This window comes from Eschrichtius robustus, chromosome 10 (assembly GCF_028021215.1).
Source record: "Eschrichtius robustus isolate mEscRob2 chromosome 10, mEscRob2.pri, whole genome shotgun sequence".
NCBI classification, from domain to species: Eukaryota; Metazoa; Chordata; class Mammalia; order Artiodactyla; family Eschrichtiidae; genus Eschrichtius; species Eschrichtius robustus.
In genome coordinates this window covers 110,000,637-110,013,618 of record NC_090833.1, presented here as the reverse complement: position 1 = coordinate 110,013,618, position 12,982 = coordinate 110,000,637, and the positions used below count along the sequence as shown (strand labels likewise).

Below are 12,982 nucleotides of genomic sequence, written 5' to 3'. Positions count from 1 at the left end.
ACACTAACATGAAAGATACATAAGAGGACACATAGGGATGGCCTTCTTTGTGGAAACAGCCTAGATTTTCAGAATCAAATTTGTGTTTGCATTCCAACCCTGCAGCTTACTAGCTCTGTGTAGATTGGAGGCAAGTAACTTCACCTGTCTGCAGTTAATCACGGTGCTGGGTTGTTAATATCTTCCCTCACATGTATTAAGTGCCTGCCTACTGAGTACCAGGGATTATACTGGGTGTTGGAGATATAGAGACTTGAAAAAGGCACTCTCTTGCGCTCACAGTATAGCTGGGGAGACAGGAAGAGACAACTGGGAAAACTTAGACCTCTGGCAAAGCTAAGTCTGAGGCACGCAGGTAAATCCTTAATTACGCCGGAGAGATGTCTTTTGCCCTGATGCAGTGATTAGCTCATTCCCTCCCTTTTTAAAAATATAGAACTTAGCGTACAGTCCCCACTTTTTAAATTTTTTTTACAATAATAGGGTTTTAGAAACTATTTTGGAAAGTAGAATAGTGAAAATTAGATGTTTTCAAATTCCTATGGGCTGAACAGTCTGTATGGAGACACTTCCCATCATGAAGGATTGTAGAGAGGGGGGTCAGAGCACAACCGTGGCACCTTCAGTAAGTTTGTCAGGTCCAGTTTCCCCATCTGTAAGGTGAGGAGAGTAATGGTCACTGCTTCATAGAGTTAGTGTGAGGATTAGGTGAGTTAATACACATAAAATGCTTAGGAGAGTGTCTGGTACATAGTATTATTCAATATGTTTGTTCTCATTATTCTATTAAGTGATGATCTTATAAGGCAAAATGTCTTCCTCAACCTCTGCAGGGATCATCAGAAATTGTGGATCAAAGCAACAAAAAAGTAAACTAGAAATTGGTTTTAGAACAAGTAGATCTGCAAAGGGTCAGGGCAAAATAAACGAGGACCTTCTTATCAACACAGCTAAAATTCAACAATGTCTTGACTGCAGTATCTACACTGTAAATATTGGTGGATTTCTCAAGTCCTTGCTTTGCAAGACAATAGTCCAAGGGAGTGCCTTATTTACTAGTTCTTTTTCTCTTTTTCCTCTAATACTTCAAAAGAGAGAAACCCTGACTTTCCCTCTCTTCTGTTGGAGTCCGAACCAGCACTCCCAGCCAGGTGACAGGGCAGCTCTCCAGTCACCTGGTGTGAAAGTCCCCAAGCTCCTGGGCTGCAGGTTGAAACTCGCCTCTCAGTACTTTCTCTCTCACTATCGCAGCAAGATGTACCCCGGGAAGATAAAGCCATTCCTAGTCTCTGGCTCTTCCCTCTAAGAATCCTCTCTCCTCACGTTTATTGCAGAAGTCAAAAGGGGGAGATTAGTGTGAATAAGAGGTCAAAGGGAGAGTAGCCCACAGGGGTGTTTCTCTACAGTCCCTTGGGAAGCTCCTGTCATTTTCTTCCAGTCAGATGTTTCCAGGACCACTTAAATGGTTTTGAAACTTTAGAGAAAGTCCTCACCTCTTCCCTATTGCATCCCCCCCACCTCTTCGACTCCTAAGGGGCTTTCTCCTCTCGGAAATTTGAGCTTAAATTGAAATACAGTGTTCACATAGAAACTGGTAGCCTTCTCTTTTTCTGCCTGCCTTGTTTCTGTTAAGCTAGATTCAAGCTGTCATCAGAACAGGCCTTTCATTTTATTTTATTATTATTTTCTTAAAGTTTATTTATCTATTTTGGCTGCATTGGGTCTTCATTGCTGCGCGCGGGCTTTCTCTAGTTGCGGCGAGCGGGGGCTACTTTTCTTTGCGATGCGCAGGCTTCTCATTGCGGTGGCTTCTCTTGTTGCAGAGCAGGGGCTCTAGGTTCGCGGGCTTCAGTAGTTGCGGCACGTGGGCTCAGTAGTTGTGGCTCGCAGGCTCTAGAGCACAGGCTCAGTAGTTGTGGCACACGGGCTTAGCTGCTCCGCGGCATGTGGGATCCTCCCGGACCAGGCCTCAAACCCATGTCCCCTGCATTGGCAGGCGGATTCTTAACCACTGCGCCACCTGGGAAGACCCAGAACAGGCCTTTTAAAAAGAAAATTTACCAGGTTATAAAAGAGATATAAAGTGAACAGTGGATGGCCAGGAACCTTGGCACGTTGCAAACCCTCATTTGTTATAACCTGCATGTGGTGAGATGGTTAATAGGAAATCCGTTTAAGACTAGAATACCCAACTCTGGTAATCAGTCCAAGGGCCATGACAAAAGTTTTTTCAATGCTAAATAAGAGCAAAAGGGTAGGAGTGAGGGTTTTCATCCAGCAAATGATTTCAATATAAAAATATATTCTTTGTGACCTGGCTTTTATTTTTTTTAAAGGATGATAGTGATAGTAGACAGCAATTTGTTGTATCCATTAGTTTTTAAAGAATTTACTTGGTAAAATTAAAAAGCTGACAATGCTAAATTGGTCCTCCTTATTTTGTTTACTTTATTGGGCTGTGAAAATCAAAAGATTTACGGTCTGAAACCTACTGCTTCTCCAGCTGAGAAGGCCCCCTTGAAATCTCAGAGGAAGTGCCGCTAAGAAAGAAATTCCCTTCCTGTAAGGAGGGCCTTCTGGGGTTGCATTTTCTATTTTTAACCTTTTTTTCCTACTTATTTTTAAATTGAGGTATAATTGACATATTAGTTTCAGGTGTACAACATAATGATATGATGTTTTACCTTTATTTAGTTGTGGTAAAATATACACAACATAAATGTACCATTGTGGGGCTTCCCTGGTGGCGCAGTGGTTGGGAGTCTGCCTGCCAATGCAGGGGACACGGGTTCGAGCCCTGGTCCGGGAAGATCCCACATGCCGCGGAGCAACTAAGCCCGTGAGCCACAACTACTGAGCCTGCGCTCTAGAGCCCGCTAGCCACAACTACTGAAGCTTGCATGCCTAGAGCCCGTGCTCGGCAACAAGAGAGGCCACCGCAATGAGAGGCCCATGCACTGCAACGCAGAGTAGCCCCCGCTCACTGCAACTAGAGAAAGCCCGTGTGCAGCGACGAAGACCCAATGCAGCCAAAAATAAATAAATAAAATAAATAAATTTATATATTAAAAAGTACCATTTTAACCACTTGCAGGTGTGCAGTTCAGTGGCATAAAGTACATTCACGTTGTTGTGCAACTATCACTACCATCCACCTCCAGAACTTTTCTAATCTTCCCAAACAGAAACTCTGTATTCATTAAACACTAACTCCCTTTTCCCCTTCTTCCCAGCCCCTGGCAACCATCATTCTACTTTCTGTCTCTGAATTTCACTATTCTAGGTACCTCATATAAGTGCAATCATACAGGGCTTGCTTTTTTTGTGTCTGGCTCATTTCATGTCGTGTTAATTTCTGCAGTACAGCAAAGTGATTCAGTTATACATATATACATATGTATATATATATGTATATATATATATATATATACACACACACATACATATATACACATTCTTTTTTATATTCTTTTCCATTATGGTTTATCTCAGGATATTGAATATAGTTCCCTGTGCTATATAGTCTCTTAAATGTGTTTTTAACCTGTTGGACAACTCTGTTTGTATTGAAGCTCTTTCAACAATAGGATGGTTGGTAAAAGGGCAAGTCTTGCCAGCTTTCTGTATTTACTCATCTGTAAAATTGTTCTGAGTTCTGTTCTATCATTTAAACATCTCCAAGCGGAACTGCCTCTTATAAAGGTGGCCACTGCTACTCATTTCCTATTGATATTCCCAATATGTAATGTAGGCCCAGCATTGCATGTAAAAATCTCCCAGTTTTCATGCATTGGCCAATAACGTTGGGCCAAACAGAACATGTTTGCAGGCCAGATCTTGCCCACAGGCCACCAATTAGCACTTCTGCTAGGGCTTAACAAATAGCACATTTTAGTGTGGCTTCACTGAGTCATTGATTCATTCATGCAATAAATGTTTACTGGGTCTCTACTACAGGCTAGGCTACACGTATAAGATATGGTTTTAAAAATACAAAATAGGAGAGACATAAATAGTTGCAGCATAAATGCTATAACAGAGCAAAAATAATGACTTTTATTGCGCACTTATGTGCCTGGGAGTTTTAAGAGCTTTACCTACATTAACTCACTAGACCTCACAACAATCCCATAAAGTAGGCATTTCCTTTACATATGAAAAGACAAGCATAGAGTGGTCAAATCACTTGCCTTGGTCACAGTTAGAAAGTGCTAAGGGCGCGTTTGAACCCAGATTGATGCCAGAGCCCAAGGTCTTGACTGGAAGGGGGGTAGGGGGTGGGTTGGTATAGGGTAACCTGTGGATTTATGAAGACCTCCAGAAGAGGTGAATTTTGACTTGTCTTGAAGGCTGATTTCAGCAAACATGGCCGGGAGGGCAATCCAGGCAGAGGAAATAATTTGAGCCAGAGATCAAACACTAAGATTGGCAGGAAATGAGTATGAAAGAGGTCGCAAGGTCTCCAGTGCCATCTATTCAACTGTTTGTCTTCAGGTGAGATATCAGCTCATCGACAGCTTACGTCTCAGTACTAACTGCAAGGGTAAGTAGGAATTGTGTAGAAACAGAGGGGTATTTACAAACTCCAGAGAGGGAAGCGCGCCGGACCTCTGCCGCCCTGCCCGCGACCACCTACGGGGACTACAAGTCCCGTCATGCAGCGGGGGCGCCGCCGGGAGTCCCGAGCCGGCCCCGCCCCTCCACAGGTCCCGCCCCTGCCCCGCCCCTCTCGCCCGTAGCCCCCTCCCGCCCGGTCAGCCCCGAAGAGTTGCCCGGTGGCCGCGGCAGACGGAAGCCGAGCGAGAGCCTCGGCGGCGGCAGGATGGGAGACTCCAAAGTGAAAGTGGCCGTCCGGATCCGGCCCATGAACCGAAGAGGTGAGAGCCGAGCGCGCCCGGGGCCGCCGCGGCGGAGGCGGCAGGTGCCTGGCGCGCCCTTCCCTTGGCCGCGGCCGCCGTGTGGGGTCCGGCCGGTCCCGCCCCTGGAGTCAGTGTCTGGGCGGGGGGGGGGGGGCGGCCCGCGCACCCCGAAACCTCGTCTCCCGTGCCCGCCCCGCCTGCTCGGGACGCCCCTCCCCTGGCCCGCACCGCGTCCCGGGGCGCCGCGGGCCCCATGTCCCGGCCCGCTGCCCCTTCCGCCGGCGCGCCCGCCCCGCCGCCCTTTTGCCCTCCTGTCTCCTTGCCCTTCTAGGAGGGCGCCCGCGCCCCTGGCTCGCTTCCTCCTTCCCCACCCGGCCCCTGGTCCCGCGCCTCGCCGCGCCCCCGCTCTCGGCCCGCCAGCTGTCAGCGCGGCCCCCGCCCTGGGGTCCTCACCCTCCGGCCTGGCCCGAGACAGCCGGGGACCCCCAGGCCCCACGTCGGTGGCCCAGGCGTCCCGACCCCGCACTCCTGTGGCCTGTGGCAGGAAGAAGGGCAGGGAGTTGGGGTTACTCGTGAGAAAGCAGCCTAGTGCAGAAGTCCTTCCTCTTGGCTTTTCACTTTATATTCCTTTAACCTGGACTGTCATGAAGACTTGTAAATCCTCTGATTGAACTTGGGTAGAGGAGTTGCTCTCCCCCGACCCCCCGCTTTTTCTTGACTGTTCAGAAAGTTTTGTTTTTGCTTTAAGTCATATTCGTCATCTCTCAACAATAAATAGATTAGGTGCCAAGATTCTTGTGAAATTGTATCTTTCAGACATTCTCTCAATTCTGCAGGGAGGGTAGAGAAAGCAGATAAACAGTACATTTTAAATCCTCTTTAGACAGTCAAATGTAATGGAGAAAACCTGACTCAAGTCAGAGGAGGTGGGCCGGGCCTTGGCTTTAATGCTTAACTAGCAGCGTGACGGGGCAAGTTACTTTAAGTGAGATATATTGGAAACACCTCCTATATATACCAGGTGATACTAGTGGGATCATTATAGTCCCAGGAAATGACTTTTCAGCTGAGAAGGCTCTTAACTAATGCGAATCATTCGTGTAAGTACCACAATCATTTTCTCAGTCATTTTCGCAACTTCTTTGTTTGTAGTTGTGTTGTTTATTTATTTATTTTATTATATTTATTTTTGGCTGCGTTGGGTCTTCGTTGCCGCGAGCGGGCTTTCTCTAGTTGCGGCGAGCGGGAGCTACTCTTCGTTCTAGTGCGCGGGCCTCTCATTGCGGTGGCTTCTCTTGTTGTGGAGCACAGGCTCTAGGCACGTGGGCTTCCATAGTTGTGGCTCGCGGGCCCTAGAGCGCAGGCTCAGTAGTTGTGGCTCGCGGACTCTAGAGCGCAGGCTCAGTAGTTGTGGCGCACGGGCTTAGTTGCTCCGCAGCATGTGCGATCTTCCTGGACCAGGGCTCGAACCCGTGTCCCCTGCCTTGGCAGGCGGATTCTTAACCACTGCGGCACCAGGGAAACCCTGTAGTTGTGTTGTTTAAGTCTGTGTAGAAATTGAGTTGCTTTCTAGTTGTCTTTGCTGTCTTTGGTATATATTGAGATACACAGATCAACAGGTGACATATGCTTTCTAGGTTTGTCCTCTTGGAAGTTTTGTTTTTGTTTTTTGTTTTTTTTTTTTTTTTTAAGTTGGCGATTCCTCCTGTCCCTGCTTGGCTTAAGGCTGTCAAGATGACACAAGAGTTTTCCCTAAGAACTTAATTACTTTAAGTTCTCAACGAGTTCACGTTTTGGGTCTTCAACCTTTGCCTCATTAATTCCCTGCTCTGACAAAATGAAAGAACTTAGATGAACTCTGACAGTTTCCGAAAGCTTCTGGTCCTCGAGTGTTCAGGCAGCTTTATTTCAGTTCACTTCAACTTTATTACCGTCACAGTGATTTAAGAAAAACAAAACACCAAGCCACAGAAAACACAACTTAGCTGGGATTTGATTCTGAAAGGGTGATTTCGGCACATTTAAAAAATTTCCTATTCACGAAAAACTTGGGAAATGTCAGTGCTAAAAAGAGGCAGCTAACCCACCACCACCAAAGACCTATCTCGGATAATTAAAATTCTTTCCTCTTCCCCCTCCCCCGACCTTGAGTTTCAGTTTTCCAGGGCAAGCACTATCCTTTTTACTTATAAATTGTCATTGACTAGATTGTAATAATTGTCAGTATCAGAGGTTCAAGGGGTACGTAGAATAATACTTTTAGCTTTGGAAAAGATGTTAGTTGTCCCTTTGGCTGAACTCATTTTAAAATTAAGGTTTATGCATAGATCCATTACCCTATAAGTAGAAGCGCGTTGTTTGTGGTATACTGCCTTCTGATTCATTTAGTGCTGTCTCTTACCTAGCCTTACATTTCCTGAATGCACATGGACTTTTTTTTTTTAGTGATTACTACAGATAATTAAAAGTGGTTCTATTTTTATTTTGTCATAAAGTAGTCATTTACATAAATCTAGAGGTTCTTGTGGAATACAATGGAGTGGAATTCTAAAGCCAGTGATTTTTACACTGCTGTGTAGAGTTTGCTTAAAAAGGCTAAAACAAAGTCATATCCCTTTCCGGTAATTTTGAAAAAATTATTACTGTGACCAATTATTACTTCCGGGAAAATTAATGGATTAAGTAATAGTATACAATTCTGATGAATAGTAAACTTTTAGTCATAATTGTTTCTCCCTTAGCAGGTTAGTGCAGGAAGCAACCTCAGAAATCACTCTTCACAAATGAGAATGAGATGAGAATGGGTTCCTGGGATGATGTAGTTTTACTCTAAAGACTGATAGTTGGAATCACATTAGCTCCTTGTTGAGGAAAATCTGAAATTTGCAAGAAGCTTCTAGTGTACTATTAAGTTCTTCATGTGATTCAGTATCTGACTGTGCTTAGGTGTTAAGGTAGATAACTGGTAGATAATTGGTTTATTATTTAACATTTATCATGGAATTAAGAGTGTTTCAGTCTCTTTTGCTAAATTACATGTGGGCTTGGGAAACTTAGTTATTTGAACATTCAGCATTAGGCCCTACTTCAGTAATAGCAATTGTAATTGCTATTGTAATGACTAATGAATATGCTTTTGTCGGGAATATTTTTCTTGTTATACATTTTAACATTATACTAAGAAAACAAAAAATAAAAAGGAAAATGTCTCTGACATTCTTCCACCTTAACAATTCACACTCATTTTTTTATTTTCATTCCAGTTCCGTACTTACATGCATATGTAATTTTACATAGTTTTAATACTACAACTTTTATTTTTGCTTTTCTTCATTTGAAGTATGAACTTAAACAGCTAAAGTAAAAGAGGTTAAGCTTGTTTTGTCATGAGATCTGGGAGTTCTATTTGCAGTTCTGTTTGTTTGTCATCTCTCAGACCTGAACAGGTCACCAGGTGACTTGGTGGTGTTCTGTATACTGTAAGGAACACCCATTCATACATTATTAACCAGTGAAATGATTAAATGAGCCGAAAGTTTTACAAGCATAATTGATGGCACTAGTTAGATCAAGCGACACTCTCCTGTTCAGGAATTCGATATTTTATAACTTCAGATGGCTTAAAAAATATTTAATATTTATTGAACGCCTGCCAGGTGTCTACCTTATCTTAGTGTGGGATCTTATTGCCTTCCCTCAAGGGGCTTCCCGTGTTTAAATATGTATGAGATTAACTATCAAAATAAATAAATCTATATAAAAAGTGTTTGGGAAATATCTTTGCTGTCTACCTAGCCTAAGGTGATGAAACCAGAAATTACATTAGAAATTAGAGAGAAAAAACAGTGAAATGGGTTATTTCAGGTGTTAGGAAGCATGGACAATAAATTTATTTTAACAGGTATTTCTCAAGGGTTTGCTTTGCATTTTTCAGTACTTGATGCAGTGAAAATCACGGAGAAGAATCAACACAGTGAAAGACACAAAGAATAACGTAATGTCTAACTAGGAAAAGAAGTCAGTGCTTAAGTGAATCACAGTCTAGTATCTCAGTGGATAAGATATAGACGTTAAAAATGAAAATCAAAACCATTTAACGAGGAAGACTTTTTTATGTTAGAAAAAGCAGAATGTAAAACAGTATGTGTAACTATATGGTTGAATCTACTATTATGATTATTACTATGTTAAAAACGTAAACAGGAATGGGCAAGGACTAGAAAGAAACATGAAAAAATGAGACTGATCTTGTTGGGGGAATTTTATTTCCTAAAAACTTTCTCTTAGTGTTGTCTAGTATTATAGTATTCAGTTTTTAAAAGTGCACTTTATGGTTTATGCTCATAAGGAAATGACCGTCACATGAAAAGATAAGATTAAAAGGTAAACACCTTCAGCAGATTGCTAGTTATTAAAAGTACCAGGTGAGTGATAGGGAGATGTAGGAATTTAGAGTGAAGGATCCCTGGAAACCTGGTGATTAGGGGAGGCTTCTTTCTCTGTGGAGGGAGGAAGCTTATGGTGCCTGGTGGGAAGGGTGGGGATTTGGTTCTTTGAGAAGGAAGTATGGCCTGAGAGCAAAGGCTTGGGGACAGGAATGAGCCAGGCAAGTTTAGGCACAGAGATGAGATTAGCCTGTGCTAACACAGGGAGGAGTGTTCCGTGAGGTTGACTGGAGAAGGATGAGATTAGGAAGGTCAGGCGAAGTTGCAGGGGGCCCAGAAGTCTGGCTTCAGGGTGGCTGGTCCATGTGCTCTGTTTAGCTTTTGAGAACTTCGTGTGGGTCTTGGACATAAGCATGATGAGAAAGATTGCCAGATCTCAGGGCAAGATTGAAAGCCTGGGTAGGTAACTGATTCAGGGCATAGCTAGAAAACAAGTGTGTGGTGGAAATGAAGCCATGTGAATGGGAAGAGTAAGGAGACCAGTGAAAACCAAGTGAGCAGTCGTGAATCAAAAGACAGGTGAAACTGAGGAAGTAGGAAGAAGCTTGGAAGACCCTGGCCGTCAGTGAGGAAAACAGGTGATCCTTGGGAATCAAGGTGCAGGGTTGGGTGGGAGAATCTGTTTGAAACAGGAAGGAGTCTTTGACCCTGAGCCCACTGGTGGTTCTTAAGCCTTCTCAGATAACTGGTGTTGGAGTTAGGGATGACTGTGGATGGAAATTTCTGACATATTTTCTGAAACAGAAGATGCTTGTTTTGTTAGCATCTGCTCGAGATGCTAATGGAGGATGAGACACACATCTATCACAACATTCTTTTGTTTCTGCTGTCAACTCCGTGACTGAAAAATGGGATTTATACATATAGGGCCAGAGGCTTTTGGAGAAGAAAGTACAAGTTTATCAAATCAAATCAAAACTTGTTTGAATTGGCATTACTTTCACCCCCCCGCCCCCCATAAAACAATGACTAACGTCAACTTTTCCATTTCTTAAGTTCTGAAGATGGAAGAAACCACTGGCAAAAATACTGGTTAAGCAGATGGATTGAGCTGTTTAGTGAGGGGAATGGGTTCGTTATTGATCTCTGTGCTTGCTGATCAGCTTCCCCTTGTGTTCAACAAAGCATATTCTTAAAAAAGCTTGGTTGAGAGAAGCAGTGTAGTCATTAGGGAAGTGTGTGAAACTAACTGGTGTATGGGACACGAAATCCATGACTTAATTGGTCCTGGGCTTTAGCTCTCAGAAGCTGTAGGTATCTTTAAAAGCTGGTAGTGATGAATTCGCCTATTCAATTTAACATGTGTTGATTGAAGAAAAAATTAATAGCTGCTTTTTGAGAGCTTTCTGTTTGTGAGCTACAGAGTTCATTCCTTTTTATACATTATTCTTCAAACAAAACTTTGAAAGGTAGTTATAGAATTTCTTTTTAACAGACTCTCAGAGAGGTTAAGTAACTTTCCCAGCATTACAAAACCAGTATTTTGGAGCCCCAGTTTCACCTGTTTTGCCATTAAAACCTGTGCTTTTACTACTATATTGGACATGATGATCTTTAGAGGGACATTGCATTCCTGAGCTTGCGTAATTTTCAAAGATGTGCAGGATATATGAGAAGCGTAAGTCATGACCTTTGACCAAAAGAGCTCACTGTCTTGTTGGTAGTAAGAGATACACAGGTGAATCAGTTATGAGTATAGTACACAAAGCAACGATGGCAGTGCCTTATGAATTAAAGAAATGGGAGTGGGGCTTGAGAATGATGAGGAATGGGTTGAAGGCAATTGACAGGAAGGCATGGCAGGTGGGGTTCACAAGATGAGTTGTTGGACTTAGCAAAACATGGATGTAGGAATTAAGCAAGAACAGTGAGGAAGTTGGCTGTAAAAATTCAGACAGCAGGAAGGAGACAGTATCTGTATAATTAACAGTTAAAGAGAGGTTGCTGTGCATCGACACGGTCGCAAGCCCTGAACTAGATTATTTTAGGTTAATCCTCACAAAAATGCTAGGAAAAATTTATATTATAACCCATTTTACAGATGAGAAAATGGGAACTTGGACAAGCTTAGCCACTTGCCCCAAATCACATAACTATCAAGTGGAGCAACTGGGGATTGGAACCTGGGCAGTTCAACTTCAGAGCCCCAGCCCTGAAATTCTGTTTCTTTCTTGGAAAAGCTGGAAGCATATAGGTAGTGGGGGATCAGAAGAGTGATGGAAGGTGGCCTCACTGAAGTCGAGAGGTTTGTGGGGAGCAGAGGGGTGTGAAGAGGGTGAGGTACAGGCAGACTCAGAAGGGTCTCGGACAGAGTTGGAGGAGTGCAGTCGCTATAGTTTTTTTTTTTTTTAGGTAAAATTGGTATGGAGCATTATATTAGTTTCAGGTGTACAAGGTAACTCTAAAAAGTGATCACCACGATAACAACAAGTCCAGTTACCAAACAATTAACCCCCTTCACCCATTCGCCACCCCTGACCTCCTCCGCTCTGTAACTACCAGTCTGTCCTCTGTGTCTGTAAGTTTTGTTTGTTCTTTTTTATTTTTATATTCCACATATAAGTGAAATCATATGGCGGTGTTTGTCTGATTTACTTCGCCCAGCACAACACCCTCAAGGTCCATCCGTGTTGTCGCAAATGTATAGGTTTTTGAATAGAGCAGTGGCACCTAACAGTGATGCTTTAGGAAGACAAATTAAGCTGTGTCTTTATCTTGCTCACAAGCTAATACATTAGCTTGTTTCTGTTTCATGAATGCTGGAGGAAGACACAGGACTTTTGGGTCAGAGGATTTATGGCGCAGCAGGTGGCAGGAGCGGTTCCCTTTGCCTGCAGATCCCACAGGGGTGACATGGAGGGGTCCAGATGGATGCTGTGCAAGCAGTGGGTTGGGTTGCATCTGAGGAGTGCTGAGCTGGGGGACTCGATTGCTTTTACGTGGTAAGCAAGCCTGCTGTTTGTCCTGAGGGTTGCTGGCTGCAAACACATTCCTGAGAGGTGGGTGGGGTAAAGAGCATTTCTGGCCTTGCAGTCTAGACACACCCAGCAAGAACTTGTCAAGGTGGTATGAAAGCAACTGAGATTTGGGAAATATAGGAAGACTGCGAAGCTTCTGGTTTAGATAACTGAGTGAACGAGTGCTGGTGTCATTAACTGAGATCAGAAACGTGGGAGAAGTAGGTTTTAGGGTGGAGGTGTGGGAAATTATGGGCTCTATTCTTGGACATTCAACAATATTTAGTCAGTGCTTATCACGTGCCATGCACTGCACCTACAACTAAGATGTAGTGCATGCCTGGAAGAAACGCAACAGACTGGTTGAGTTTTAGGTTCTGAAGAGCAGCCAAGCGGATGGATGCAGAAAGCTGTTGTACAGGAGTCTGAAACTAAGGGACTAGAGATACGTGTAGATTTGCGAGTTGTTATTATATTTAGAAGATAAGACATCAAATTAAGGCATGCGTGAAGGACGAGGTCACATGCCAAGAAGAGAGGCATAAGGAAAAGCTGGTGAAAGTAATGTGGAGGCCCAGGGCAAAAAATGGCAGAAGAATAATTTTGACTGAATGAATGAATTGGTGTTGGCATGTTGGTAGTGGGCTGAGAAATCAGTGTGTGTGTCTATATGGAAGCAGTGTGTATATGTGAGCATTCGTCTAAGAAGCTCCATGTAGAA

General features: G+C 43.5%; 1 protein-coding gene across 1 annotated transcript in view; it reads left to right on the top strand.

The window, feature by feature from the left end:
- Positions 1–4,754: 4,754 nt before the first annotated feature.
- KIF13B (kinesin family member 13B) overlaps positions 4,755–12,982 on the top strand; it is a 182,381-nt gene continuing 174,153 nt past the window's right edge. Inside the window, exon 1 of the mRNA XM_068552242.1 lies at positions 4,755–4,877. Coding sequence (XP_068408343.1) covers positions 4,823–4,877 — 55 coding nt within the window. The 5' untranslated portion in view covers positions 4,755–4,822. The remainder of the gene's footprint in view (positions 4,878–12,982) is intronic.